At 52.9% G+C, this 18,220-nt stretch overlaps 2 protein-coding genes across 2 annotated transcripts; both read right to left on the reverse strand.

The window, feature by feature from the left end:
- Window positions 1–4,214: 4,214 nt before the first annotated feature.
- Window positions 4,215–9,368, reverse strand: TM4SF18 (transmembrane 4 L six family member 18). The gene is made up of 5 exons (XM_082055606.1): window positions 8,748–9,368; window positions 7,245–7,334; window positions 6,209–6,351; window positions 4,725–4,905; window positions 4,215–4,569 (listed from the first exon to the last, which is right to left on the reverse strand). Exons 1-5 carry the CDS (start codon window positions 8,910–8,912, stop codon window positions 4,555–4,557), a joined length of 594 nt encoding a protein of 197 aa, XP_081911732.1. The 5' UTR covers window positions 8,913–9,368; the 3' UTR covers window positions 4,215–4,554.
- Window positions 9,369–13,630: 4,262 nt separating this feature from the next.
- TM4SF1 (transmembrane 4 L six family member 1) lies at window positions 13,631–17,753 on the reverse strand (the record flags this gene model as incomplete). Its single annotated transcript, XM_082055605.1, has 5 exons — window positions 13,631–13,845; window positions 14,707–14,887; window positions 16,213–16,361; window positions 16,430–16,519; window positions 17,577–17,753. 5 exons carry the CDS (start codon window positions 17,751–17,753, stop codon window positions 13,831–13,833), a joined length of 612 nt encoding a protein of 203 aa, XP_081911731.1. The 3' UTR covers window positions 13,631–13,830.
- Between the last annotated feature and the right edge of the window lie 467 nt (window positions 17,754–18,220).

An 18,220-nucleotide genomic window follows, 5' to 3' on the forward strand; every position in this document is an offset into this window, starting at 1 on the left:
TCAGAAGTAAACAAAAGATTCTGGTAACCTCGTCAGCTCAGAAAATCTTCAAAGAGAAGTTTTAAATTTCTGCCAAGCTTGTATAATGCAAATTACCATTCAGACCATTAGCGGATGGTAAATTCTCTACGTGAAATGAAAGTCCTGTATATTTAAATGGATTTACAGACTTAAGCTTAATTACATTATTCACTATCTTTATCACTCTATGGCTTGCATACTACAGATAAAACAATTTCTGTGAAGTGTGGCACAAGAGCACAGTGCCCTGTGACAGGCTCTAAGAGACACCTGTTTGCTCCGGGGCATCTGCTGCTCCGGCTCCCTGCAGCCCAGCTCAGGGCAGACCCTGCTGCTCCTGCACCCCAGCTCAGGGCAGACTCTGCTGCTCCGACACCCCAGCTCAGGGCAGACTCTGCTGCTCCCGCACCCCAGCTCAGGGCAGACTCTGCTGCTCCGACACCCCAGCTCAGGGCAGACTCTGCTGCTCCGACACCCCAGCTCAGGGCAGACTCTGCTGCTCCCGCACCCCAGCTCAGGGCAGACTCTGCTGCTCCGACACCCCAGCTCAGGGCAGACTCTGCTGCTCCGACACCCCAGCTCAGGGCAGACTCTGCTGCTCCCGCACCCCAGCTCAGGGCAGACTCTGCTGCTCCGACACCCCAGCTCAGGGCAGACTCTGCTGCTCCGACACCCCAGCTCAGGGCAGACTCTGCTGCTCCCGCACCCCAGCTCAGGGCAGACTCTGCTGCTCCGACACCCCAGCTCAGGGCAGACTCTGCTGCTCCGACACCCCAGCTCAGGGCAGACTCTGCTGCTCCCGCAGCCCAGCTCAGGGCAGACTCTGCTGCTCCGACAGCCCAGCTCAGGGCAGACTCTGCTGCTCCCGCAGCCCAGCTCAGGGCAGACTCTGCTGCTCCGACAGCCCAGCTCAGGGCAGACTCTGCTGCTCCGACACCCCAGCTCAGGGCAGACTCTGCTGCTCCGACACCCCAGCTCAGGGCAGACTCTGCTGCTCCCGCAGCCCAGCTCAGGGCAGACTCTGCTGCTCCCGCACCCCAGCTCAGGGCAGACTCTGCTGCTCCGACACCCCAGCTCAGGGCAGACTCTGCTGCTCCTGCACCCCAGCTCAGGGCAGACTCTGCTGCTCCGACACCCCAGCTCAGGGCAGACTCTGCTGCTCCTGCACCCCAGCTCAGGGCAGACTCTGCTGCTCCGACACCCCAGCTCAGGGCAGACCCTGCTGCTCCTGCACCCCAGCTCAGGGCAGACCCTGCTGCTCCCGCAGCCCAGCTCAGGGCAGACCCTGCTGCTCCTGCACCCCAGCTCAGGGCAGACCCTGCTGCTCCTGCACCCCAGCTCAGGGCAGACTCTGCTGCTCCGGCACCCCAGCTCAGGGCAGACTCTGCTGCTCCGACACCCCAGCTCAGGGCAGACTCTGCTGCTCCCGCAGCCCAGCTCAGGGCAGACCCTGCTGCTCCCGCAGCCCAGCTCAGGGCAGACCCTGCTGCTCCTGCACCCCAGCTCAGGGCAGACTCTGCTGCTCCGGCACCCCAGCTCAGGGCAGACTCTGCTGCTCCGACACCCCAGCTCAGGGCAGACTCTGCTGCTCCCGCAGCCCAGCTCAGGGCAGACTCTGCTGCTCCTGCACCCCAGCTCAGGGCAGACTCTGCTGCTCCGGCACCCCAGCTCAGGGCAGACTCTGCTGCTCCGACACCCCAGCTCAGGGCAGACCCTGCTGCTCCCGCAGCCCAGCTCAGGGCAGACCCTGCTGCTCCTGCACCCCAGCTCAGGGCAGACTCTGCTGCTCCGGCACCCCAGCTCAGGGCAGACTCTGCTGCTCCGACACCCCAGCTCAGGGCAGACTCTGCTGCTCCCGCAGCCCAGCTCAGGGCAGACTCTGCTGCTCCGACAGCCCAGCTCAGGGCAGACTCTGCTGCTCCGACAGCCCAGCTCAGGGCAGACCCTGCTGCTCCCGCAGCCCAGCTCAGGGCAGACCCTGCTGCTCCCGCAGCCCAGCTCAGGGCAGACTCTGCTGCTCCCCAGCGCCCGGTGCTCTGCCCCTGGTGTGACACGGGATGTGGGGTGTGAGGACACGGGGTCACAGCAGAGCTCACACGCTGATGTGTGTGTGTGCAGAAGCTCTGCTGACCCACCACAGGCCCCCTGGAAATGCAGTTTCACACCAGCCCATACAGCGGGAGACAGGAAGGAGGGATGGAGGGACAGGATGTTTGCATCTCACGTCCAAGCAGTTTCAGTGTTGACCCAATGTGGTATCTTCCTCCCAGCCCACCGCCAGACAGGATAAGCCACATTCTTCAATGATTAAAAGCACAGTAGACGTGTGAAGCTCAAGATAATCTTAACTGCTACCGTTATCTAAACGTACTACCCAGCACAGAAAGCTATACTTTTGCTTTATTCCGGTTCTGTAAACGTTTTGTAACTGCTAGTTTCACTGAAAAAACAAGAACTAAACTGGACCTTAAACACAGGCCATTAAAAAGCACCTGAGGTTTGCAATTGCCTTTTTGATTTTCGAGCATACAGTCACTTGAAAATTCTTAAAAAAAAATCTCTTCTGCCCTCTGTGCGCTGACACAGTCACATCAATTCCGAATGATGATTTTAATTAAAGGCAACTTAAAATATCTGTAATAACCACAACCTTCTTTGAAGCTGTCTTCTTAATGGTCAGGAAAATTATGATTATTTTGGAATGAAGACTAAGATTCAGAACCTAACTACAGTATGACAGGTTTCCTTTAACGACATACAAATCTGAACCTTATTCACCAGGATTGTGGTATACAGATAACTTACCCATTTTATTCACCATTCACATAAAAAAATTCAGGCACTGTCAGAATATTGAGGTTCATCATTTTACCTTTGGAAGCTCCTACACATCTGCATTAGATGGAGGATTCTGCTTCTGTCTGAACGACTGTGGCCAAAGGCAGGTTCTGGAAACCCGCCCCAGGCGGTGACGAAATTCTGGGGTGTCCCGGGCTGGTGCCGCACGCTCACAACAGGGATTTCTTTTCCTTTGCCACGGATGAGGTCGGTGGTTCAGTGGAAAGAGCATCTCGTACAGCACGCGTGTGCCCTATCTGCAAGTCACCATAGAAACTAAGCAATGAAACTTTAGATGCACTCTTCAAATCCTGCAGGAAGAAATTGGCTTTTTGAAACAATCTGATAAACGAATATATAGCCAAAAATCTCAATATTGTCTTGAAAGAGAGTTAAGTGACTGATAGACTCTATTTTTTTCTAAATATCTTACACGCTGCGGGCACTCACTGTGTCGTTTGCAGGATATTCTAGCGGTGTCTAACAGCAATGTCGATGCAGCTGGCTCTCGCCAGCTCCGACGTGACAGGCACACGGGCATCACCGCGAGGCTCAGCGCATGTTTAAAACCACAGTGCTGGACGCAGCCAGATGTTGCCCACGCATCTGCAAATGACCCCGAAGTCCACTTTATTGTGGATCCCTGAATTTCCTCCGGGAATTAAATAATAACTCTTTGGGGAATTCAAAATATTTTTTAGCTGCTGATTTTAAACAGATTATTCTTTTTGTTTGATTATTATTGTCAAGAATGTTAGTTTTCCACTGCAGCAAGATCAGGGCATTTAGAAGAGTTAACTAATAAGAGCACTGGGTGCTCACAAGGTTCCCTCATGTCACGGAATTTTTGACCAAAAAAACCCAAAGTGTGCCTCTGACTCTAAAGCACAAGGAGCCCCAGCGCAGCTCTTGTGTGCGCCAGTCAGGACGGCTGGTTTCAGAGCCAGGCCCAGGCCCCGGCCAGCGCCGCTGCAGGGAGCCGCGCGGGCCCTGCGGCAGCCGCTCCGCGCGGCCAGCGCCGTGGGCCCTGCGGCAGCCGCTCCGTGCGCCCTGCGGCAGCCGCTCCGCGCGGCCAGCGCCGTGGGCCCTGCAGCAGCCGCTCCGTGCGCCCTGCGGCAGCCGCTCCGCGTGTCCAGCGCCGTGGGCCCTGCGGCAGCCGCTCCGTGCGCCCTGCGGCAGCCGCTCCGCGTGTCCAGCGCCGCGGGCCCCGGCGGCACCGGCTGCCGCCCCCGCCGCGACTCGTCCAGCAATCCAGGGCACGGGCTCTCCAGGGAGACGCCTGGCACACCGGGCTGTGAACCGGGCCCCTTCAGAGCAGTGTTCCCGTATTCTAAACAACGAGAGGGGAACAGAAAAGCAGTTCTGTAGCACTGTTACAGCAATTTATTCAAACAATGACGATTTCCATATAAAAGCAGTTCCATGATATTCAAACCTCCCTATTGAGAGAACAAGCTGGAGGGTACAAAAAATGAGTCACTGCCGGGGACAGCCAGATGGGGGAGAAAACAACTAGAAAAACGTAGGTGTCAAATAGTTCGAATAACTTCATCCAAAACAGAGAGGCCTGAGACACAAAGGTTTAAGACAAGGGTTATCTGCCTTTGCAGCACCCAAATCTACCATGGTGACTGCTGGAGAGGCAATCTCTGTCTTGTTCTGGGGTGGAGAAGGGTAGTGAAGATCTTGCCATTTTCAGAGAATCCTGGCCTGAAAATAAATTAAAAAAGGAAGTAATTGCCTTTTTTATTTTTTCAACTCGAGTCAATATGAAAGTTGTTCAACCAAAAATGTCAGGTCCTCAACCGACAGAACTTGCTGAAGCCAAAGGGATGGTGAAGAAATGACCTCAGACAGTTTGTTACCTGGACAAAAACAGAGTAGGTGCCACAGAGCGTCCGTTTCAACTCAGCAGCCACCTTGAGAAAACAGATGATCAGCTGCAGTGCACTGAGAGCCATCAGGACCGAGACTAAACTGACGTTCCACGCCACCACGTTAGCAGGTTCTGTGCACCGAGACCAAGCAGAGTAATCGGTGAGGTACCTGTTGCAGAAACAGTGATGCAAAGTAAATGTGGTGGGTGCAGTTCAGTTTAAATACACTTTTTACCTATAATATGTAGAAAAAAAACATACTGGGCTTTCTGCGCTTCCAGTCGAGGAGCCAGAGCCAGCCTCCCACCACGCCAGCACAACGGCTCGGTTTGTCACACCCAGCTGGGAGGCTCCTTTTCCTCAAACGTATCTGCTTCACTTGTGTCTCTGTTGGACATGCAAGTATTACAACGACTCTGCCACTCTTCCAAATGGCAGAAGCCAGGTTCCAAAAGGGAATCTTCCTTTTATTGATTTAAATTCACCTTCAGGTGAAGTCTATGCAGAGAGCAGAAACAGCCCAACGCCGCCGGCCCAACCGGTGCACGCAGAGCTTGGGCAAGCGCGACCCCAGCTGTTCCACAGCTGTGCTTTCCGTCCCTGAGGATCAAACCGCGCGCACCCGACGGGCCCTCTGGCCTGTGACACATGCCACGGCCTGGGGGGCGGCTGCTGGTATTTCCACGGTAATGCTGGTGACACGCAGCAGAGATTGCAGGATGCACTTCTGTGCTTTAAATAAAGCCGACTTCAGTCAGGGAAGCCAACCGTTCAGGAACTGTTCCTGTTGGGTGCCGAGGGAACTTGTTTGTGATCCTCTGACAAATGCATCAGTTTGCATTAAAACGCAGCTGGAGGAGCTGGGCATTATGTGACCTGAAATACTCGAGTCTTGTAAGACCCTGATCTTTTAAAGGGAGCATGTAAAACCTCGTGGAAGCAGCCTCAGGTCACAGGTCTAATCAAACCACACTTGGTGCACCTCGCTTTGGGGTGTGATGAGATCCAGCGACTGTATGCAAAAGCCACCAGTGATCGAAACACGGGCTTCCGTGAGCTTTAGGAGTTAAAGAGAAACCTAATGAGCTATTAAATATAAAAACCTCGTCTATAATATTTGAATCAAAACCTTGAAGGAATTTGAGAGAGTATTTTGAGAAAGTATCTATCCACACTCACTCTATTCTTACATTCTTTACCACACACGTGATTGTGAGCACCAGAAAAGGGACGCTTAGCCAGACGGACTCCAGGTCTGATCAGTACCAAGATTCGTATATTCAATATTTCTTACAAGAAGGCAAATACCTTATTTGAGGATTCTGGTGCTCATTCAAGAAGGTGAAAAACTTCACTCGCCAATCTAGATCTCACGTTTAACAGACTGAGGCATCCTGTGTGAAACTCTGAGATAACTCTGACCATTGCTTTGATGAACAGCTGCTTCCAGAAGTTACAGTGATGCTTCTTACCCCCCAGCAGTGTCCTTGAAGATGTAATCCCATCCACCCGAGGAATTGCAGAAGGGGCCTTGGATCAGCCCCCAGGTAAAAACGATGCAACTGTATCCAGAGAAGGCGACGCCGAGCAGGGCCAGCACGATCGAAATGAAACTCTGGGGGGAGAAAACCAGCGCCGAGTGAGGACGGTGCCCACGGCAAACAAACGCCATTCAGCCCCCCAGCCGCCGCCCTGGGGCTGAGCTGCACGTTGGTGGTCCCGGTCTTCAATATTCAGAAAGAAACTTGAAGGATAGTAAGCATACACATACAAAATAAAGAGTTTAAGACAGTTTCACAACTCTCAGCTAAGTATTGTTTGGGGATTTTTTGTTAAACTTGCATTTTTGCAAAGTGCTAGAAGACAACAATGCATTAAACATGTTTGCATCCCAGACAGCATATATTGAGTCGTTCTGGAGAACGTAACTTCCAAATAATAAAAGCAAAGGAACGAAGCTATTTAGCTGGGACATTTCGTTGGAACTCTCAGGCTCTCTACATCCTTACGTTATTTCACAAGGACGGTTTGCTTGCCCATTATTCTTCCACCAGAAGGAAGGGGCTCGCGCCGTGTGAGCCCTCGGGCAGCGGGTCCTGCGTGCGGAGGGAAGCGGCTCCACAGAGGGAAGCGGCTCAACAGAGGGAAGCGGCTCGGGCAGCGGGAAGCGGCTCGGGCAGCGGGAAGCGGCTCCGGCAGAGGGAAGCGGCTCCGGCAGCGGGAAGCGGCTCAACAGAGGGAAGCGGCTCCACAGAGGGAAGCGGCTCCGGCAGCGGGAAGCGGCTCCACAGAGGGAAGCGGCTCGGGCAGCGGGAAGCGGCTCGGGCAGCGGGAAGTGGCTCCGGCAGCGGGAAGCGGCTCCGGCAGCGGGAAGCGGCTCCGGCAGCGGGAAGCGGCTCCGGCAGAGGGAAGCGGCTCCGGCAGAGGGAGCGCATGGGCACGCGCGGCAAACACAGGAAGGCGCTTCAACAAACGCTGCAGAGACGCACAAAACCAGAGCAGACTCACCCTGTAGGTTTTGTTACAGCTCTCGCTCTCACAGCACCGGTAGAACACGCTGCACTCCAGTGTGATCAGAATTACTGCCAGCAGAAGGATCTGTAACGGACATGACAAGGCCAGTGAAATGGCTGCAGACATCAAGCCAGGCTCCTCCGCAGGGGAAGGCAGGGACGCAGCCTGTATGCTCAGCCGACATTTTAAAGCTGCTCAACAGGAAAGCGCCATTTCTGCAGGGAACGGAACCGTTCCGATGAGGCCGTCACCCCGCTTGTCTCTTGCACTTGAGAGACAGGAGCAGAGTCACCTGCGCGGACACGGCTGCGCCAGCGACGCAGGAAGACGAGCCCGGCCCGCGAGCAAAAGAATCGATGCCAGAGAAAGGGAGGATCTGCTACTGGAACCCCACACCAGTTCAACACGGACCAGGGAATCGCCTTCCTTACCAACACGGTTACCCTACGGAAGATCAGTTGTACAAGCTTTCATTAAATTCACCCGGCCTTTCACTCCCTTTCTCTGTCGAGCATCCACACTGCTCCTCTCAGTCTACTGGGTAAACCTGAGACTAGAATCATTTCGATAAATAGGACTCGGGCTCCAGACCCAGAAGCCACCCCTCGTGGGCACTGGTTTGAGAGGGGAAAAGCGGAAAGGGGATATTTCTGAATCACAGCACTATCCTCCCTCAGGCTGCTGCCCTGTTTGTAACGGGGTAATATGGGTGTTTTTAATAAATAATGATCTTAAGGCTAAAAATGCCTCAAATTATGAATGTCATTGTTGCAGTTAACTTTCCTCAATTTTTCAATTATGCTTTTCTGTTCAAATTCTCTGCCCAATAGTTTTTCCTCCACCATAAAAGATCAGGTTTTTCCTCTACTTGAGGAAGAATGCACTATTTCAAAAGAACGCCTCATGATTCAGTAACTCTCCCAGCTCAGCACCTCCATAAAGCCACCTTACTTATGCGGAGCCCTTTCAGAATCCCGACTGTGTCGTGCACTGCGCTCGCGATCGCGCGCTGTCCTGAACTGCAGCTCCTCACGAGCAGCACCGGGGCACTTTACCAGGGCAGACGAGCACGTTACAAATGTCATGGAGAAAATCCTCCCGTGCCAGCCACAGCGAGAGCAGCTCCTGCATCTCGCCTGAGGACAGCGGCACTCGCTGCACCGCGAACCGCACCAGCCCCCCAGGCGCTGCACACAGCTCCTGAACGCACCCAACAGCCACGGGAGGCCGCAACACAGCGTGAACTACACATAAACAAAAGCCAGCAGAAAAACAAAAATCAACCCCGCAAAACCACTTACATGGACTTGAGCAGCATACATAGATGTAATGCAGTATATTCACATTGTTTCAGTTTAATTGAGTATTTCAGCCTGCAGTGGTTTTTCCAAAGTAATCCATACTCTCTTTAAAAGCACAGTTATGTTGCTGCACAGTGACCCGGTGTTGTTTGCGGCAGAAAGCAATTCGTCAGGAAACCATGGAACCAGTACTTACCATCACACCCGAGAAGCAGATCCCCTCGAAGTGCCACACGGAGCTGGGCAGCTGGAAGCCGGCTCTCCCGTTGGGGAAGTACAGCAGGATGTTAACAACGATGCTCCAAAGCGCGAGAGGGATCAGCAAACAACTCAGGCAGCTTCCACACGTCTCCAAAGCCATCGCTCGAGAACTTCACAAGTTTGGTCTCCTAGGCTAACAAAAGATTATGAGGTTTTGGCCTCCTTGGTTTGATTCAGTCATTTCACGTTCACAGGAAGCAGGAGACTGGGATGTGATTCCAGAGACAGAGAAGCGCTTACAGTCAGCAGAATAACAGATTAACAGTCCTGCCTAAACTCATCGTCCTTCCTAAGCGTATGTCTTTAAGCAGCAGTTTCCCTTCTGGAAGATCCTCCTTTGTGATCTGCCAAGTGAAATACATCTGGAAGTCAGACTCAGGAAGGAAGTTCAGCGATCGCTTCCTGCGGCCTCCCGGTAAGGGCTGCGCTGCGGGTCCCCGCTCGGCCCACTGCAGCCCACGCGGTTCTGCCCACGGTAACAGGCCCCGTGCCCGCGCAGCCCACACGTCCCTCACAGCGCGGAGAACCGACGGCACAGCTCGGCAGCCGTGAACCCCAAACCACAAAAACCGAACACAAAACCCCGGCTGAGCTCAGCCGCTCTGCGGGGAGCACAGAGGCCCAGATAACGCCAGTTACAAACTGCCAGGCAGACTCATGATTACCCCTTGTAATTAAACACCCTGCAGCCTTATGCAGCTGAACTGTTCCGTGCACTAAGTCCTGCTCTTTCTCCAGCTGTTTTACCCTGTGCTCACAGCTGGGTATGCGCAGCCGCAGATCCCACCGAAGTACACGAGAGCACGCAGAGCACAGACAGTCTGGCTGGTTCTGGAACGCCGGCTATTCCACGCTGTGCGGAGCCAAAGCCAAACGCTTTCCCCGATTTCATGTGTCATTGTTCCCCCAGCAACGCAGCAGCCACCACAGCACCCAGAGCTGTCTGAGCGCTCACAGCCACCGCAGCACCCGGAGCTGTCTGAGCGCTCACAGCCACCGCAGCACCCGGAGCTGTCTGAGCGCTCACAGCCACCGCAGCACCCGGAGCTGTCTGAGCGCTCACAGCCAGCGCAGCGCCCGGAGCTGTCTGAGCGCTCACAGCCACCGCAGCACCCGGAGCTGTCTGAGCGCTCACAGCCACCGCAGCGCCCGGAGCTGTCTGAGCGCTCACAGCCACCGCAGCGCCCGGAGCTGTCTGAGCGCTCAGAGCCACCGCAGCACCCGGAGCTGTCTGAGCGCTCAGAGCCACCGCAGCACCCAGAGCTGTCTGAGCGCTCAGAGCCACCGCAGCACCCGGAGCTGTCTGAGCGCTCAGAGCCACCGCAGCACCCAGAGCTGTCTGAGCGCTCACAGCCACCGCAGCGCCCGGAGCTGTCTGAGCGCTCACAGGCACCGCAGCACCCGGAGCTGTCTGAGCGCTCAGAGCCACCGCAGCGCCCGGAGCTGTCTGAGCGCTCAGAGCCACCGCAGCACCCGGAGCTGTCTGAGCGCTCACAGCCACCGCAGCACCCGGAGCTGTCTGAGCGCTCAGAGCCACCGCAGCACCCGGAGCTGTCTGAGCGCTCAGAGCCACCGCAGCGCCCGGAGCTGTCTGAGCGCTCAGAGCCACCGCAGCGCCCGGAGCTGTCTGAGCGCTCAGAGCCACCGCAGCACCCGGAGCTGTCTGAGCGCTCAGAGCCACCGCAGCACCCGGAGCTGTCTGAGCGCTCAGAGCCACCGCAGCGCCCGGAGCTGTCTGAGCGCTCACAGCCACCGCAGCGCCCGGAGCTGTCTGAGCGCTCACAGCCACCGCAGCGCCCGGAGCTGTCTGAGCGCTCACAGCCACCGCAGCGCCCGGAGCTGTCTGAGCGCTCACAGCCACCGCAGCGCCCGGAGCTGTCTGAGCGCTCACAGGCACCGCAGCACCCGGAGCTGTCTGAGCGCTCACAGGCACCGCAGCACCCGGAGCTGTCTGAGCGCTCAGAGCCACCGCAGCGCCCGGAGCTGTCTGAGCGTTCACAGGCACTGCAGCACCCGGAGCTGTCTGAGCGCTCAGAGCCACCGCAGCGCCCGGAGCTGTCTGAGCGCTCCCAGCTCGGCCGAGCCCTTGAGTCACCAGAGAAGCGACTCACACCTGCGCCTGCCGTTTGCTCAGTAGCAAAGCTGTAGCCAGAGAACACAACGCTGGGACCCCATCGAAAGCAGTAAGGCTGTTGCGGAAGCAATGATGTCATGGCACGTTTTCCTTCTGTTTCCTCATGAGCTGTTTTAGCCTCCACACACGAGGTTTCTCTCACAATCTCATTAAAGCTGTTTGGGGTGGATGTTGCAATTAATTCCTTCCTATTTCTTTGAATGAGATCACTCAAGGAAACGGGCATGGTGGCACTCACGCAATTACACCGTTTTTGTAGCCATTCTGTGCTGTGACACTGCCGCTCCCTCTCGCCTTCTTTCCCTCAGGTTTTGTGTTGGAGTCCTCAGGCTGTACCGTGAGGATCCCCCGCATTTCCTGCTCTGCTCCCCAGTCACCACCGACACCTTTCCAGGCCTCGTTCTAATCAGAACTAGTGGTGAACTTCCCTCTGCAGGCTCCGCAGCACGGACAGGACCCACACCCACGCTGGTCACGGGTCAGAGCACACGGCTGAATTAAAAGCGGGCACATAACATCCCCGACTGATTTTCTTATTACAAAACTCAGAGATCACGTTATAAGCTGAAACATTTTTTTCCAAAAGCAAAGGCCAAAATGACTCGTGAGCAGCTTAGTTTAGAATCAGATTTGCTGCTACTCCCCATGGCAATCTGTTCCAATTAGAAGGAACTTACTTGGAAGTTGACACCTGTTTCATGATGCAGACTGCTGTATGCAGAACAGACGTGTTTTGTATTTAAACTGAGCTCTGCAAATACAAAATCGAGGTGCTGGGTTTTTTCTGGCTCACTGTATCCATGTGATGCCCAGTATGAAGCAAGGCTGGCATCCAGTTTCTCAACTCTTTACCGAGTGTTGCAAGAGCTGCTTTCCCGTTGCTGCCAATACCCGTGAGCCGATGCCGAGCCCATTACCGAAAAGGCATGTTTACCCTGGCTGAGTAACTTCTCTGCCGCGTTTAACCTACACCAGCTGCTTCTCCCAGACGTGGCTGATGAGCTCCCAAAACACTGTCTCATGCATCAGGTGGCAGAGGAATTCAACTGGCCTTTTTCAAAATGACAACATCAACAGTGAGTAGTAACACTGTGCATTAGTGCCACATGGATCGGAGCTACAGTTTTAACTTTAAACTCCAGCCTGATCACGTTGTCCATTGAAATGTCTAAAATGGTTTCAGTTCTTTAATTAGCTGTGTGCAGCAGAAAGACAAGTGTCAATCATTCATGCAAGAAGGCAAAAAACTAATCTAAGTTGTGCAGGAATTATATCATATTTCATTGAGACCCTCTTCTCCTCCTCCCTCCCACAGCGGGGCAAGACAGGGATACACGAAACAAGCAGAAGCAGCGCTGCAGACCGCCCTCAGGTCTAACAGCTGCACGCACGTCTGTGTGAAGAAATGGTATAGTGAGCAGCAGATACTCTGAGATTCCGAACACGAACTTCCTCATCTGTGAGTTCTTTTGTTGCTGTGGATGTGTGTGCGATTCTGTTCTCACGGTTCATTTATTCTTTTCAGGTGTGTGTTTTACTGGGCAGCCTTGGCGGCGAGGACAGCCGAGATACAGCCCAAGGTCTGCCCCCCCAGTTACAAACTGTACTGAGTACGCACTGACACCCATGGGAAATTCCTTCTCCCATAAACAGAAGCTAACTTGCCTGTTTTCAAAGATAATATTGACTGCTAGATTCCAAAACTGAACAATCGTGGTAATCAGCCCAATTTCTTTGAAATAAATGGCCTGTCACATTCTGTTTTTCACTTGCCAAATAGCATGGTGCCAGCAGCTACTGCCCGTGCCAGCATTGCTGTTGGCAGCGCGTCGTTCAGATCTCCTTGGGACTAAATGTTCACTGTAATATGCTACAAGGCACACTTCCGAAGTTCCTGCACAGCACCAGGGTGCTGCCTCCAGGTTGCTTACCAGCGAAGTCCAACGTGTCAGATTAACCCGTCGCCACTGACCCAAATCCGCACTGTATTTTCTGAACGCTGCTGCACCTCGGGGGCTGCTGAGTGAGGAGAAACAGGACTCGGCCCCACCGCTCTGTCCCCAGAGCCTGAGTACACGGCGGGAGGGGAGGCCCCGCGGGGACTCGAGCTGTGGGTCCCGGAGGGGCCGCCAGCACCGGCGCCCAGCGCCAGCGCCGTCCCTGCCCGCGGGGCCGTCGCTCCCTGCGGCCGGCGCAGCGACCGAAGCGGGTGGCACAGCCGGTCCCCCGCGCCTGCCGGACCAGAAACAGGCACAACAGCCCGCTTGGTGTCCGTGCTCTCATGCCGCCACTGTCCCTCACTCTAGGACCAGGAAAGCAGTGTTTCAGCACGGGTAGGGAAAGAGTCACTGGCACCTGTGGGTATTTTTAATACAAATATTTATTTGTGAAATACAGCAGAAGTTCAGAAAAATCCTGAAAAGGTGAAGTGCATGTACCTGCCCGCAATCACCCCATTTTACCGGTGCTTTGGTTTTGCTCCAGCTGAGTTTCCATTTATACCCAGGCCAAACTACATTGGGTTTCTGTTAATTTCAACATCAGAATGAAAGTGCAACTTTACTGGGAAAACAGCATAAAGTACAAAGCTGTTCTGTCAGTAGACAGGAAAATAAAAAGCATCTTTAGTGAGATGTTCAGGATGTTCAGGCAGTTGCCTGTACTAAGATGAAACGAACCAAAGAACAGACACAGGCGGATCAGAGGAAAGCTGCATGTGACTCCAAGAGCACAGGCTGGCCCCACGTCAGCTACACCGATGGCAGCAAAACAGTTTGACAACAAACAATCCGCATTTGAGTATGCATGCAATATAAAAACCAAACCAAACCACAGAAGTCTCAATACACCACACGCATGCACGGACGCCAACAGTGTCAGGTTTCTAGCAAACGTATGTCTGTGGGGGGAACAAAAAGAAACAAACACACATTAATGGGAAGAACGGTACTACTGTATCCAACTGTAAGACAAGCACAGCATGGCTGATCCTGCAGTTGCAGCACGGAGGAGAGGAAAGAGAAGACAGTAAGAGCTTTGAAAGAACCCGACATTCAACTATGTCAATTAAAAGTGTAAAACACATTCTTAGCCATCATGTGTGCATTATATAAATCATATCTGGTTCATACCTTAAGTCATTGCAATTGCAACATTACTGCTGTGATACTGATTTTAACAACACGTTCCAACTGTTTAACAAGGCTAAAGAAATGTGGAGGAAATTCCCCTTCCTCGCTCAAAGAAAGCCCTCCAGCTCCAAACCCCGCTGGATCTGTGCAGTTTGATTCCTTCTCTTAATCCTACAGAGCAAGGCCGGGATGCTGCGGTTTCACTACATGCGGCATATTCTCAGTAGCCTGTCAGCTGCTGTGAGCAAAATACAGGGTTTGAGCAACATAGTTGGAACAAGCAACCTACCACAAACTGCACCGCACCACACAACAGCGGTTTAGGCGACGGCAGAGACCACGCCAGGACTCTTGTATCTCAGTTATATCACCTGTATAGTGCCCATAACCACACGCGCCATGGGGGGAAACGCCTCCCAGCTCCTGTGCAGACCGACTTCGCTGTGACAGCTGGGGAAACAGCTCAGACCATGTGGTCAAATGCTCCAGGAAAACGCTGAACACAACACGGCTATTAAAAAGTTGATGCTTAAGAGTAGCTAAAAAATAGCTGCTACTCCACAGTAGCATCAGAACAACAGTGTTACATGTTCATCTGAGAAGCGCGGTTCTAACTACCAACGTCTTACCTCCTCGTGACTGCAGCACAGCCCACACAGCCCTCCAACGATGCCGCTGATGATCTGGATGAAGCACAGAATGAACTCTATTCCACCCACGACAAGCAGGATGGAAAAGAGGGTGACGTTCCACTGCACGATGTTCTGAGGCTCTTGGCATTCAGACCACTTGTTATACTCAAACAAGTACCTGTACACGGCAATTAAAAGCATATTAATGTTGTGGCACTAGAATCAGATTACATCTAGTCTGTAACTGCATCGAGGATAATCACTCTAACTGGGAATAGAAAATGCAATGGTTTATTCCATGCAAAGTTTTCTCTGTTTCAGAACGTGTTGAACTACCAACCATACATTTTAGTTAAGTCTTCCTTTTTAAAAAATATCTAAGCTACAAATGCAGGATCTTCTATTACCAATTAAAGTGACACAAGCTCAAGACAGCTGAAGGAGCAAAGCTATTCCTCAAAAGAACCACACAACCTTCCGGGACTGGGCCTTTATGCTAAAGACAGCGATTGCTGATCTGAAGCCACCTCCTGTCCCATGCTGCTGTCCTTCGGCGCTTCACACACCCGGTCTGGAAGATCCAAACACGGAAACATTTAGAGGTGCCACTGTACTCCAGCTGCTCCTCCTCGCCCACCCCCTGGGGACATCGGCACTGACGAGCCTTCGGCAGCACCGGGCTCAGTTCTCCCGTGCTCATCAAAGCCGGGGAGGAGGAACGTCCCCTCTTGGGAGAGACACAGCTGAGCGGCCCAACTCAGACTCTGCTGCAAAGGACCTTTATGTGGCTTCTGACGGCTCCAACAGCCGCCGGTCTGGCACCGGCCATACGCTGCTGCCAGAAACGGCCTGAGGTTGCCAGTCACAGGGACACGGTGAAACTGTGTCACGATCCAACCCAAAGCCTCTTCCAGCCTGCAGGATTTGTAGGGATTCATGAGGGATAGCACACAACTCAGCTACATGGGCTTGGTTTGCTGGAGAACCCCAGTCGGGGATAATTAAGAGCTTTTTGACCTCCCTGCCTTGCAATGTACAGGGATTCTTATAAACCTTTTCTAGTTCCAAAGGTTCTGTGCCATTGCCTGTAATGAAGACATAATGTGGTTTTACACCAACACACAGCAACAGAAGCAAACCTCACAGAATAGTCTTACACAGTTGCTAAGACAAATTTCATAACAATTGCTATTCACAGTTAGTAAATCCCTCAAAGTCCTAAAACTTTGTACTTTATGTTAGAGATGTCAATGGACATGTGGTATATAGATATTATTACCTATACATATGCACGTCCAGATCCCTTTTTGTGGGACAGAGGATTTCCATTGCTTTGGTTTTAAATTACAGTAGCTGGCGCCATCTGTTCAGTTCTTAGTGAGCGAAAAGTGTAAACTTACGGATGGATCCGGGCACTCAGTTTCTGGGTATTGGTGAAGGGCGCTGGACAACGCCCACGTGTGCCCGGGGAAGACACAACGTCCTCACGAACAGACAACTTACCCTCCAGAGGACCCGGCGAAAGGGTAGACCCAGTTTCTTTCCAGGTGAGTAAAACAATACGGTCCATGAGACAAGCCCAGTGCTGAAATGGTCACACAGTATCCAGAGCCAAGGATCCCAACGAGGGCTGCCAGAACCGAGGAGAGCATCTGCACGGCAAGCACAGGCATGAGCTGCGAACGCAGCAGCCGCCCGTCCCGGGGCGCGGGGCACTCACCGCGCAGCCCTTCCCGCAGCTCTCGTGGCCGCAGCGCCCGCAGCCGTCGCCGCTGTGCAGCCCGATGAACACGGCGGCGGGGACGAGGACCTGGGTGCAGAGCCAACAGAACACGCTGCTCCGGTTTGCTGCAGACCGGGCACCACAACGCGCGCGGCGTTCGCCGGTGGTGCTGCTTGGCACGGGAGCAGAGGGCAGCCCGCACCCGTTATTCGTTTCTATGAACACGGCCGGCACCTCGCCACCGGTACCGGCAGCACCAGCGCCAGGACAGGTGTACTTCTGTTTCTGCTTTGTGTAGGCACAGCACTTAGGGCATGAAGAGCCTGCTGTGGTATTGCTGCAGTCCACCTTTGAAAGTTCTAGTGCACATTAAAGGCTGTATGCTGCAAACAGAATGCTTTGCAAAATATGCATTCACTGTCAGCCAGACGAGGACTAAAGATAAATCTCTCACAATTATTTTGCTAAATAAACCCAAACTACCATCAACATATTAATTACTGAAGAGCAGGCATCTCCATGGGACAAACCAGTCTAACTAGAGGAGAAATCTGGAATCATTTTGCCCAATTCAAGCAAACATCTCATTACAGAAATCCAGCGTTTTTTACGTTTCCCAGCCAGTTTCCAGTGACGGAAATGCAGAGTAACTGAGCAGAGGCTGCCTGCGGGAAACGCCGACACTCCAGAGCTTTCAGCACAACGTCAAGAAGGAGCAGGCTGAGTGAACAGAGCATCCCCCCACCGGCACTAACAGGACTTCACAATAGTTTGCAATTATGAAGACTCTGCACCCGGGAGTATATTGGAAAATCATAAAGAAAGAACAACGTGTGGTCTGCAAACTTCACAGATTTAACCCTTTACACAACCCGAGAGCTGCTGAGAGCCTTGGTTCCAGCTTTGCGCTGGATTCTGCTACCTGGACTCCCTAATCTTCTCAGCTCTCAAGTGACATACTGTGCAGATAACCAATAGTAACTAGTAAACCAGCTGTATGACCACATGGGTGTTATTTTGTTACGACTCCAGAGATTCCTACTGATGAGATATTTCATCAATAAATTAACGTAACTGGTAAAGAAATAGTAATACCAAGTAGCTCCAAAATAAACTTGAAAGAAACCACTAGTTTATTACTTACCAAAATGCCTCCACCCAGAATGCCATGAAGGCACTCCACGTATTTGCCGAGATGATGCTCTGAAGCAAATCTTGTTTCACCATTGGGAAAATAAAGCAAAACGTTGGCCACGATGCTGAGCAAGGCAAGGACCAGCAACTTATAACCGATACACCTAGCGCGCCTTCCGAAACACATGTCCTCGGCTTTACAGACCCCCCTTCGCGAGTCCAGCCCAGCCTGTCTCACTCCCGTCCGCACTCAAAAGAAGATCAGCCTTTATTCTCACCTCCTTAAGTACTCGGGTGACCTGCCTGCCGGTGACGCTCGCGCCTCTGTCACCACCATTGCCAATTGCAGAGTGAGGGAACAGGGAACGCCACCACCCTTTGGAAATGCAGTAATTGTTGTCAGACCGAATGCAATCAAGGAAACATTGAATACCAGGTAATTTCACCCTAACATAGGATGTTTGGAATGATCACCGGTGATGAACAACAGGCTGAAACCACAACACAAGTTCTGTTAGGAAATGAAGGAAAAATGTTTTAATTTGCTGCAAGCAGCTTTGAGTTTTAGGTTTATAGACTGATTCACAACAACCTGAAGCCAGGGAGAGACTCGTCTGATTTCAACAGTATTGAGTCAGAGGTTTAGGTACAAAG

Source organism: Streptopelia decaocto (assembly GCF_964273445.1).
Source record: "Streptopelia decaocto genome assembly, chromosome: 6".
NCBI lineage: Eukaryota > Metazoa > Chordata > Aves > Columbiformes > Columbidae > Streptopelia > Streptopelia decaocto.

Bases quoted from the DNA above. Each gene is read 5' to 3' on its own strand.
- TM4SF18 (XM_082055606.1), bottom strand. From the start codon at position 8,912: ATGGCTTTGGAGACGTGTGGAAGCTGCCTGAGTTGTTTGCTGATCCCT. The intron at 7,335-8,747 runs GTAAGTACTGGT...TGTCCGTTACAG, and splicing joins TCTGCTTCTCGGGTGTGATG to ATCCTTCTGCTGGCAGTAAT. The intron at 6,352-7,244 runs GTGAGTCTGCTC...TTCTCCCCCCAG, and splicing joins GCTGTAACAAAACCTACAGG to AGTTTCATTTCGATCGTGCT.